The 12,403-nt window shown below is 41.2% G+C and overlaps 1 protein-coding gene across 2 annotated transcripts; it reads right to left on the bottom strand.

Moving 5' to 3' along the window:
• Window positions 1-4,054: 4,054 nt before the first annotated feature.
• Window positions 4,055-7,541, bottom strand: HOXD8 (homeobox D8). 2 transcript variants are annotated; one of them, XM_073305947.1, is made up of 2 exons: window positions 6,382-7,541; window positions 4,055-5,816 (listed from the first exon to the last, which is right to left on the bottom strand). In XM_073305947.1, the coding sequence occupies exons 1-2, from the start codon at window positions 6,905-6,907 to the stop codon at window positions 5,524-5,526; spliced, it is 819 nt and encodes a 272-aa protein (XP_073162048.1). In that variant the 5' UTR covers window positions 6,908-7,541; the 3' UTR covers window positions 4,055-5,523. The 2 variants fall into 2 exon arrangements, with proteins under 2 accessions (XP_073162048.1, XP_073162047.1); XM_073305946.1 differs by having other exon boundaries at window positions 4,055-5,819; window positions 6,382-7,537.
• Between the last annotated feature and the right edge of the window lie 4,862 nt (window positions 7,542-12,403).

Here is a 12,403-nt window from a genome sequence, read left to right as displayed (position 1 = left end):
AAATAGCTGGAGGCTGACAAGGTAGCAGCCCGCAGGAATCGGGCGAGTTTTTTTTTAAAGAGCCCTGATCTAAAATGGATCAGTACACAAACATCATAGCGACTATAATACACCTCATCGGAGACAAAGGTTAGAAAAAGAGGGGTTGAGGCTCTCAGAAGGCAGAATGCAGGGGGAAATTCGCCAGGGAAATCAGGAAAAAGGCCATGAAAGCCATCACTGCCTGCACATGACCAGCCTCAGCCAATGACGAGCCCAAATAGGTCATAAAAAGGTCTATTACCAAGTTGTAAATTTTCTTCAAACAAAAAGGAATTTACTGCAATTCCTTGCGGATTTTGCACATACTGCTTACCAGCGCCATGTTTCTTTTGCCTGCTCTCTCGCTCTCTCCCTCTCTCTCTCTCTCTCTCTCTCTCTCTCTCTCTCTAGCTTTATTTCCTGTCTTTCCCCTATTTTCCGTGGCATGGCAGATCATCTGTGCAATCTGACTTGGTCGTGTAATCAACCCCGCTGAAGAGTCGCACTCCCAGGCAGAGAAGTTATGGAAGAAAATGCAAAAGAAATCCGGGTTTGTTTGAAGCGTGCTTATTTCCACAAAAACACAAGCCTGCGTCCTAAAGTCTCTGGAGTCCTCCCAGAAGTTCTGGTGCCAGCGCTATACAAAGGGGAGATCCTCTTCCCTACCTGTTATCTAAATTTCTTGGTTTTCATATACCAGGAGTGTTGGAATTTATTCCTAATCCGTTTTTTAATTTATGTAATTTATATTTTCCCCAAACAAAAAGAAACAGAACTGCTTTAGCGCCCCTACTGAACTGAAGCTCACTGATAGCCTACAAATAAACTGAGCTGGAATAATTTCTTCCTAACTAGTCTCAATTTTTTAATGCACACAGGTTGCTCAGTGGCTTCTTTAATTCGAAGGTGGAATCTTCCACGTTGTTTAACTGTTGTGTGTTTTTTCCATTTTTACGTGAGTTTAATTAACCCGTTTGTATCTGGAGAAAACAGCCACGTGTATGACATTTGCCGCTCAGAAAAAACTTTGATTTCTTAAAAATTGTCCCTGGACCTACATATGCAGATCGGAGCAAAACCGCCAGACATTCCTGGGTGTTTCCTCTTCACGTTTTGACATTAGGACATTGCTACGAATCCTCCCCTATCAGCATCCAAGATAATTGTGCAAACAAATGGAAAATAGAGTTTACAATAAAGTATCCTGAAATATATACACCCCCTTCTTTAATATTCTACATGAGTGAATTACAGGTGAGCAAAGGGACATCGAAATGAATGTCACACAAGTGCAATACACACAACAACGTCCATGCATAGAGGTATCAACAGCAGTGATATTTTGTAATTCACTCTTGTAAAGCACAGATGTTGAAAATTGAAATTAAATTGCACAAATAAAAGGTGCCATTTTCATAAACTGCTCTGGGGGATTTGTTTGAATTGGCGCTGCATCCACTAGCACATCGAAAACACTTTTCATTCCAAATGTTGCCGCTCCCTCTGTAAATCACAGGACCCGGATTTTACGGGGCTGTATGTTGTCACACTGTGGGCCATTTTGTGCCATCGATGTATTTAGCGGAATTCCACATTGATATCCGAGAGCCAAGGGTACGAAATAGCATTATAAACTCACAAAGTCAAAATTAAAAGTGTTTTTGGGGGCCCCTTTCCCCAAGAACGAACGAGATGGATATACTCTGGGTAATATTGCTAGCCCACTGCAAATACATTGTACAGAGTGCGTTGACGTTAGTTCCTTTTCTTTGCTGGTAACCTGTTTATACACCTCTCTAGAAAAACATGCGAACAAGCAATTTTTAATAGATATTTGTATTTTATTCTCTCTGCTTTGAAAAATAGATTTATTTTAGAATCAAATATTTGTCCACAAAAGTCTTCATCCAGATTGATACATATCAGTGGGATAAATAGCCACTTTAAAAAGCAAGATTCGGGTTTATAGACGACGGTAGTCATTGGTACGCTAGTTCAGACATTCCTGGCCTTTCAAAATGGCTTTCCCTGTGACAGGATTTTCCTACATATAATTTAGTCAAGCCAGTTTTGGTCCGGAGGAAAGATGTTCATGTTGTCTCCGGTCAGGGAGTATATTTTTACCCCTGATATATATATATATATATATATATATATATATATATATATATATATATATATATATATATATTCTGTTTCCGAATATCAGGTTGCCTGTAAGTCTACATTACCAAATCACACAGCCTTTGCTGACACTAGGGGGGTACTGGTGTATTTATGCAAATTCATGCAGCAAAATGTTTGCTTCATGGATTTTCTGCAGTTTCCACACGTTTAGGAGTTTTAACCAAGTAGGAGATCAAACTTTTCACCTTTATAAAATAGATCAGAACAATAGCTTTGCTTGAATCGCTCTCCTTCAAGGCTGTTTTCTTTAGATGAGGTTCAGTCTGAAGTATACAAGTGCACCGGAGTAAAAGAAACCAGTTAACCTGAATTTTATAAATCCTTGCCCAGTGCCTCTCTTTAGGCCATATTTCACACCTCCTTAGATCGTGTCAAATCCGGGAAAACTGCACTGCGTTCAGTTGAATTACTATGGATTTTCAGGTTTCAGAGCAGCAGCCGTGTTAGTCTGTATTCGCAAAAAGAAAAGGAGGACTTGTGGCACCTCAGAGACTAACCAATTTATTTAAGCATAAGCTTTCGTGAGCATCCGATGAAGTGAGCTGTAGCTCACGAAAGCTTACGCTCAAATAAATTGGTTAGTCTCTAAGGTGCCACAAGTACTCCTTTTCTTTTTGTGGATTTTCAGCGAAGCAACTGAGATTGGAAGTTGTCCCACTAATACAGTTCTCACTCCTGGCGGATCCTGCACCACTGAATCAAAGGGAGCAGGATCGGGGCTTGTCTGAACTAGCAGTTTGGTCTAAGCAAACAGCGCAGCGCAGGGCTGCACACAAATTGGGCTGAAGTGTGGGCCATTTCAAAACCCCCCTACACCCTCCCCCCCCACCCCAGTATACATTACAGGCAACTGGTATTTACACAATTTTAGATTTCTGCTTCCGCGAGGACACGTTTGTTTATCAACTAGATAATTTAAGAGCGGGAAGCCATTTGTTGCACCACTGAGTGCGTTCCTGTGGTTTCTTTGCACGAAACATAATTCATGTAATGTGGGAGGGACTGTGGGGAGGAGAAGAAGGTTCTAAGCAAAATCTTGATGGAGACTATGAAATAGAAATCTTCAGAAGACAAGGATTATTTTCACTTGGTCCGATCAGATCATGAGAAATATCATGCCTGGGGGAGAAAAATAGTATTTTCTCTATCAGAACAAAAAGATATCGAAGCATTATACTAAAGCAGGGGGACTTGCTTTTTGATCAAGTTTGCAACTGTCTCTCAAGCAAAAACACAAGTAGCATGGTATACTTTTCTTATGAGATCCTGGGGACCTTACGCCTTTTTGGAGAGATCCCTTCACATCGCCTGTTCTAAATATAAGCATTTTCCTCTGGGCTGTTTTATATTTCTAAATTTCAGGATTAATGAGACTACACGATACCAATCCCCAAGGGTTTTTTTTTTTCAAACAGCCCCACACGAAATGAGAGAAAACCAAAAATCAGAAATATACAGGTAGCTTTGTTTAGGGGTTAAAAGGGCCTTTCCCTTTTCGTTTGTGCTTATCTCGATCTGCACTGGTCTAGGGCCGGATCCTGCAAAGATTTACTTACTTGAGTAGCTTTTATTCATGCTTCCAAACCTAGTAGACACAAGAGTACTCATGTGAGTAAAGAATACTCAGATGAGTGAGGTTTAGCAGGATAGGAGTCCTGTGTTTGGCTGCGTTTTCCTTTAAAGATAAAATAAAAGTATACCTGTCCAATAGCATCGTGCGGTTATGTGCCAGAGACTGAAATAGTTGATGGATAAGATTTTTGAAACCTGAAAACTCTTAATTAAAACTGGATTGTCATTTAGCAGTATCATATATATGTTTATACAAATTCCCCTTCTTACTAAATGAAAAAATGGAAATAAACTTTATTACCCTGCTGACGTTGATGTTCTGTAGTATTACAAAGACCTATTATTGTGGAAATGCAGACAGTACATGCCTAACTAAAGCGATCTACATTTTATGAAATAGTCAGAGATGTGTTCTACTATTTTGAGTTCTGATCACAATATTCATTTGCAAGAGGCATTGCTGTTTTCAAGAATAACAGTATGAAGACATATGGACCTGCACCACTGGGGAAAAAAAAAAAATCAAGATGGATCAAATGATTTTACTAGGCCCACACGGGTAACACAAATAAATATGGCGACCCTGCAATAAACAAATATTGTAAAAGGTAAATAGACCAATAACATGCAATTCATGAAAATTACAACAGCAGCTGAAAATGAAAATACGAGGAAAATTCATGGTGAGATGAATGGTTTCTAAGTAACTGTGAAACAGTAGCAGTGTTGGAGAGTTAATGGGCATGGACCAGATCCTGCATTACCTGTGCACCCCAAATGCCCAATGACTTCAAGAGACTAAGTATCAAAGAAATGCAGGAACAGGCCTTCTGAATTATATCATCGGCCTTTCAAGTATTAATTCAATAGACGATTTAATTGTCACAAAGTTCTCTCTCTCAAATTAACTATGGCAAAAAAGTAAAAGTCTGCTACCATTGAAATCAATGACAAGCTTCAATTGACTCAGCCAGAACAAGATAAAGCCTATTTAAAAACAAATAACAACCAAAACAACAACAATCTTGTGGCTATCGCAGTTTCCGTAGACTTCAGGTCACCTGTTCTTTGTCTAAAAGAATGCCGTTTTTCGGCTGTGCTCCTTAAGTCTTCGACTTAAGCTCTCCCAGCTATACCATATATAGTGAGAAACGATGAAAGGAAAAAAGTTACCCTAATTGCAGACCTCCAGAAGGTTATCGAGCCAATGAATTACAAAAGGGAGATAAGAAAACGGGTAAGTATTACATTTGAATAAAATTATGTTTATTTTAATCAATATCAATAATAGAAGGTAAATATTTTAATAAGATAATTTCTTCAAAATTATTAGATTTCTTTAACTTACTCAACATAATATAGGAAAAAGTTTAAAATAGTACAAGTGCACTTGTTCTGATTAATAAAGCATTTTATATGTCTCGCTTATTGGTACTTATCATTAGGAAGTTTATGTCGCTGACAGTAATCACCATCTTTTAAACTTTGGAAAATTACAATCAAAATATATTGCTACATATTCGGTATCAAATTTCCATGTAAATAAGAATAAGTGATCTAGAGATTGGGCCTGATACAGTAAAAACAAAACAAAAAACAAAAGTACAGAAACGTCAAGCCTAAAGACACAGGATAGCCTGAAACACAGGTAAGGACCTTTACAGCAAAGAAAACCGGCCGTGTTTCCCAGCATGCGTGGATCGTTATTTTCAATAGTCTTTTATTAATGTTTAAAGGCAAAACTTAATTCGTCTGGCCTTCAGCTCTGTCTTCTTCCAGATCATGTGCTTCCTTTTTGGCCTCCCCTTCCTTTCCCTCCTGTCTGGAAGCTGGGAATTTGTCTTTGTTGTTTTCTTTTTTCCATTTCATCCTCCTGTTCTGAAACCAGATCTTTACCTGCCTCTCGGTGAGTCCTAGCGCGTGGGATACCTCAATCCTTCTCTTCCTTGTCAGATAAGGGTTAAACAGAAATTCCTTTTCCAGCTCTAGCGTCTGGAAACGACTGTATGTTTGTCTTCCTCTCCTCCTACCAGGCGCTGCTGATTAAAACAAAAACACAGCATTTTTCAAAACAAAGAGCTCATTGCCCTGGGCTCTTATATGTGTCTGTTCATCTAGACATAAGCATACAGCTGGGAGACTATCTAGGTGCATACAACGAATACATACAGATATGTGGCTATTTAGATATGGAGTTGTGTACAAGGGTACAGAAAAATAGCTGTAGACATTTCTTACACTACTCTGCTTTCATTACACATCAGAATTTACTGTCTTACTTTATGATCTGATCTCTGGAAAAACATACCCAGTATTTACATTTAAGCACAGAGCTTTTTTGACACGGGTGTACCTGTATTCATGGGATTTACGCCCTATGCCTATGAGCAGAGAGTTTAAGGCTACCCTGGTGTCTCCTGCATCTACTGCACAGACTTTGGTTTCCTCGCTGTGTTACTTTATTCTCAAACCCCAGCGCGGTTCCAGCACACACAGAGCCGCAGAGACAGGAAGAGGGAGAGGAGGAGGAGGAGAGAGAAGGAAAAGAAGTTTAGAACTCAGACGTGAGATGGAAGCAAATTGTTTTTGCCTGCGTCCAACCTTGCGGTCTCATCCAGGGGAACATTGGAGCGGGAGACGAGCTCTGATTTAAGTGGTCTGGTTCCTCGCCAATATTAGCACTGGACGATTTACAGTCAGGATATTGTACCAGCTCGGCCTCTTGCTGGGTCGTAAAAAGCTGCTGTCTCTGTAAATTATCGTATCCGTAAAATTTCGCGGGCTCCCCGTGACAGGTAATCCCGCCGCAGGGGGCAGGAGGAGGCGGCGCGGGAGCAGGGGGAGGAGGCGGCTGGTAGGCAGCCGCGGGGCTCCCCCCGGCCGGCAGGTAATAGTCTGGGCCCCCGCCGCCGGGCCCGGGGTGCGGCTGGAAGCCCGCGGCGGCGGCCGCGCTGGTCCCGTACAGCAGGGCGGTGGCGGCGGCGGCGTGGCGGCCGCTCACCTCGGGCGCAAAAGGGCAGTCGTAGTACGCAGGGCCCAGGGGCTCGCCCGCCGCCGCCGCCGCCGCCGCGGCCGCCGCCGCCGCCTTGTACTTGGCGTACAGCGGGTTGACAAAGTAGGAGCTCATGGGCGCTGCCCGCGGCCGGGGGAGGGGGCCCGCGGCCAGCACAGCAGCAGGCGGCGGCGCAGGGGGCCCAGGCCCCGGGAGGGGCTGCCGCGGCCGCCCCCGGCCCGCTCCGCTCCGCTCCGCGCTGCTGGCGGCGCCGCTGCCGTCCGGCTGCTGCTCTGCGCGGCGGCGGTGCCCGGGCTGGGACGGACTCGCTCCCCGAATGACCTGCCTCGCTGCTTTTACGGTTTCCTATCAGGCACACACCGCGGCCCCACACACACGCACACGCGCTCCCGGGCAGGGGGAGCCTCGGCCTGGCTTGGCACGTCCCGCTCCCGAGGCACAGCGCAAATACCCCCCTCCTAGCCCCCGCCACCTGCACCCCCGGGGTGTGCTCGGAAAGCGCATATTTAAAACCCCGCGGAGCAGGCCGAGATCGGCCCCAGATAACTGCGGGGCGGGTTGATCCAATGGCTGAGCGCGCTGCGGGCCAGACGCCTGCCCTGAGACACAGAGACACCCACGCCTGCCATAAACAGGCAGCTCTGCCAAGGGCTAATGTGCCTCTTCCAAATTCAATGGTAGGGCTAACGTGCAACGCGCAGGCCTGTCTAATACACGGGACAAGGGAACCAAAGGGGAGACCTGGGGAAGCGAGGGAAGGCACCTAACCCGGAGAAGCAAAATAACATGCTCAGGGACGGGCTGATCATCTGGAGCTATAGCCGTCCATCCGTCTCCGCTGGCAATGCAACAGGGAGATAACTGTTCTACAGGTAAACCCACGCAACAGAGAAAGGCCCCGGTGTCCTCCGCAGGAATCAGGCCATTGTCTAAGCCAGCAGATAGATTGGAAATGAGATGCACGGTTACCCTTGACGCAGTGCACGCATGGCTGCGACTCCCAGGTTAATTGATACTGAATGGAAATCATGCCTATGAATATACTTTCCATCATTTCACCCTGGGTGAACGTCATTAGCGAAGGGGGAAAAAAAAAGGAGAAAGAAAAAAGAAAAGAAGAATGTGTGGGTGAGCATTAGCATCGCTTGGGGATGGAATAAGAAATAGGGTAGGAAGGTTCTCAGGGGCCAGGGAAGGAAGGCTTGTAGGCCATTTGCATTTCTCGGTGTACAGTACACGCTGCTCTCTCTGAATTCACTTCAGCAGAATGCCAAGGGAGATTCATAGATTCCAAGGCCAGAAGGGCCCATCCTGGCCATCTAGTCTGACCTGTTGTATAACACAGGCCATAGCACTCCCCCAAATAATTCATAGAGTATAGAGGCTGGTCAATGTTTGTTCCAACGTTCCACACCTGAAGCTCTGCGTTATTAATCTGTTATTTGGGCAAAGAAATACCGGGGATTATTCAGGTCCCTCCCTACGAATTTAGTGATTCTGTCTTTAAATTCAATTCAAACAAAGACTTGAGAGTCTGATCCACTTCCCACATTGGTCAAACTCCCACTGGTTTCAAGCGGTGCGGAATCGACCCCCGATTTTCCCATATTTTGGCAAAAGAGTTTCGTTAAATAAAAGTCAGTTTATAGGATAAACATGAATATGATCTCAAAGTCCTGTTTTAAACATACAATAACGTTTAGGTGAAATATTATATAGATCCACTCAGAGCCATGTGTGACAGTCTGTTGCGAATCGAAAAAAATATTTGTGGTTACATAAAAGAGACTCCAGAATCCTTTCCCATCTTTCACTGTCTCTCTCACACACATACTTCTCCCTTATGTTATTGTGTCCAATAAACATCCATTTTTTTTCTGTTTATGTAGGTAACATGCGGTAACTTCCACAAAATGAACTTGTCTATGCATAAAAACCCGAGACAGAATATCCAGTTTAACATAAAACACGTTAAGACATCTTTCAGCGGAAAGGAAGAAATAGAATGTCATAAAATATACAATGTTATTCCGGAGAATTTATTTTCCAGCTCAGTTGTTTTAAAGGATATGTACGCAAATTATTGTTGGTGTTATGGTTTCTAATCTGTAATTGCTTCTAACAAGTATCTTGTGTTCAGCTGAGTATGTGTGTTCGAAAAACATACTGAACTGCTTATTCTACAAGTGTAGGTCTCGATCCTGCAAATCCCAATTCCATGGAGCCGCTCTTACTTATGAGAACGCATACTTCTTGTGTGAAAAAGGCTGCACACTTGATTTGCAGGGTAAATTCCAAAATTTAGAAGAGCTACACCGTTTAGGATTTACACCAGCGCAACTGGGAGCGGAGTCAATCCCTAAAATATTGTCCTATTGATTCCTTTTGTGAGATGGAAATGTATGGCTATGGAGACAGACCTTATTTTCCTTGCTATGCTAATTGGGTGTAGGAATACATCTAGAGATTGCCTGTGAAATATAGCAATATATTATTTCATAACAGTGTATCCGTCTGTTACGTCCCTAACTGTTCTTTAAAATAAATGTGTTTTATTCTCTATAAAATTTGTAGGTTTTTTTCCCCTGAAGCCATAAATATTATTATGCACAGATGATCACTCAGAGAAAAATTAGGTATATGTTTTATCTTAATGAAACATATACCAGTTCTGACCTTAATAAACCTCAGTCTTGTTTGTAAAACACAAGGAAGAGATCACAATGGGAAATATCGTTCAAACTTAACTTCTTACCTTCTTTTTACCCTTGGTCTTTATAAGGTTTATGTTCATACTCCTGAAATCTGTAAATTAATCGAAAGAATGCACAAGACTTTTGCTTAATATCCATAAAGAGCTTCAAGTATTTTATAGTTTCAGTAACAAATCCTAGAAAATACAGGGAGCATTTTTCGACAATAGGCCCAATAAGCCGGCATTACTTCTTGCTTTTATTTTTTTTCCAGGGAACAACTTATAAGTAAAGGATTTTATCATTGTGTTTATTGTCATAACTTAAATATAATACAATGAACTGAAACCTCCTGGAAAAAAACATAGCTGTTTATATATTTATGGCTTCATATAATTAAATATTGTGCCATATAAGGTGTAATCTGCGAGAATCTTTCTGTCATCTCAAAACTGCTGATTGCGCAAGGTTTTTCTAAGTTATCCATTTAGATCATAGTAAAGAACAGTTACACTTGTTTAATTTGGATTACAAATGTACAATTCATGATTAAAAGTCGGAATGTCTATATTTTAATAAAAATACATTCTGCACGAAAGCCAGAAGCAGTGGCGTCTCAAGAATCATAAAATGGAGCAACAGCGCTCTCTAGTGGTCAACTGAAATTGTGATCAGCAACCAAATCGCTTTAACTTCTCTCTATCTATACTTACTCTACCTTGATTTAAAAGTAGTTTACTCGTTTTAACTCTGGCTTCCATGAATTATATAAATAGCAGCTCTTATCTTTCACGTTCAACATCTAAAGTTATCTAAGCAAGGCATACAAAACCAAAGGAATGTAGAGAACAGCACTCTTTACACTGAGAAATAGAGTGGGTTGAATTCTATACCTTTAGTCACAAAAAGCTTTTTATTCATAGTTTATAATACCGTATCTTTTAACACATTTATAGTAGTCTTTCCATTTTTACCCGTGCTATAATTAAGCACGGGTAAAATTAAGTGTCTTCTTTAGACAAAGCAGCCAATAAAGACGTCTAAGGGCTTAAATGTTGAAGACCGTTGCTCTCCCATTTTTGGTCCTGTTACTTGACATCTTACATCACTAATACTAGATGTTTGGTATTTTCAGGTTCAGAATTTTTGAACTTGCTTTTGATTTAATTATTTTTGTAACTGTAAACTTAAGTAAAGACTATTCCTTTCACCATCCAGCCAATTGTTTATCTCAAATACACCGAACATTCCACTTAACTGATTGGTATATAGTACAGTTCTTATATTTCATTCTTAAAGCAGTCAGCCTATAGGAACTAAAATGTCGTGTCGCTGGACACAGACAGCACCTTGTTTAAATGGAAGTTGTAGGCTACCCAGTGGCTCGAAACGCCTTCATTTTCCTCAGACCATTTGGAAATAAATATACATAAATACAACGCAAAAAAAAAACAAAACAAAAAACACAGGACAACTTCAACCCTGCCATTTCGACTGGCAAATATTAAAATCAGGTTCTATCTATATCGCCTTAGTTTGATTGCAGTTTCTTCCCAGCATAGGTAATGGAATCAATGCCATGAAGCGTCCCGATTGCAGTAATACAGCTTGCGTCTTAGATCAGCCAGTAAAAACGGCTACTTTCAAAAATATGTACCTATTCGCAACAGCATTGATCACCATCTAACACTTCTACAAATATAATTTAACAATAAATTACATGTTAAAACCTCTGTTAACTTTTCGACCTGAGTGTCTTTTCTTGACTGTGTTGTCTTGGCCCAATGGTGACATATTGCAATTTATAGTCCAGATTTTAAGACCGAGTTTTGTCTGTATTTTTGTTTTCTTCTAACAACCGCAAACATCAAAATAAGATAGTTTCAAAGAAAAGCGCCATAGCGTATCGTAAACTCATTAGGTCCAGACGTCTAGCCATCTCAATGGTTTTATTATACCTCGGTTCTTCCTGCTTTAAAAGAATTATAGGTATAGGGTTGACAATGAATGGGGAAGCAATGCAACACCTTTTCTTAGCACTATCTGCCTTTCCACTTTTTTTCCAGAGGTAAAAACGTTAAGTACCAGGTCTCTGCAACTCTTTCCTTAATCTTAAACAACTGCTCATAAACATTTGCAGATCCTTCATTTTAATGGTTGCTCTTTAAACAAAGCAAGGTTCTTTTACAATGAACTTCATCTTAATTATCTTGATAAAGTCCTGTGTGTTTATAAATGCTGAAGGCATGAGATGTGTTGCTACATACTCTCCCCCTCTCCTCCAGTTGATAACCTGGAAGTGGCATTAATCCATTCTGAATCTATTAGTGTTCAGATTAAACAGCGCAGAGATTAAAATGGCAAAAAAATAATTAATTAGGTATCGTAAATATTTGGCTTTGGAGCTCCAAATATTTCCTAGTTTACTCCAAGAGGTCACCTGTGAAACTTTACTGATTTTTGAAAGACAATTTGTGTATAACGTGTTTTCTGAAAAATGATGCAGGCATATCTACAATATATAATTTAAGCCAAACCCCCTTGCGATTAACTTTTAGAGAAGGCGGTTGCTGACTATAGTAGAAACATTATGAATCTTTTTTTATCTCGGTAACTACAAATATAAGGCTGAGTTAGTATCTGTGTTGAAGTAGTTTTCATTTGGAGCTAGAGTGGGCAGCAATCTTCTTTCCAAAATTCCTGTGTACGAAATAACCGAGAGCTCAGAGTCTCTACTGCCTTTTTAAAGCCTCGCGTTAACGATAAATTAACCAGTATTATATATAAAAATGCTTATTGGGGCATATACCAGACACTGAGAAAATAGTGCATTTGTTGTTTTCATATGATTGCGGCTAATTATGCGGTGCCAAAAGAAGAGGAACGCACACGGGTTGCCATATAATTGCAGTGATTT

The sequence above is a fragment of the Lepidochelys kempii genome, chromosome 11, assembly GCF_965140265.1.
Source record: "Lepidochelys kempii isolate rLepKem1 chromosome 11, rLepKem1.hap2, whole genome shotgun sequence".
Classification (NCBI taxonomy): Eukaryota; Metazoa; Chordata; order Testudines; family Cheloniidae; genus Lepidochelys; species Lepidochelys kempii.
Note: the sequence above shows the minus strand (reverse complement) of the source record. Positions and strands in the feature narration are given on the sequence as shown.

Excerpts from the sequence above, each read along its gene's own strand:
- HOXD8 (XM_073305946.1), bottom strand. The coding sequence starts at position 6,907 with ATGAGCTCCTACTTTGTCAACCCGCTGTACGCCAAGTACAAGGCGGCG. Across the intron at positions 5,820-6,381 it reads CCCCTGGATGAGACCGCAAG|CAGCGCCTGGTAGGAGGAGA; the intron begins GTTGGACGCAGG and ends TGTTTTAATCAG.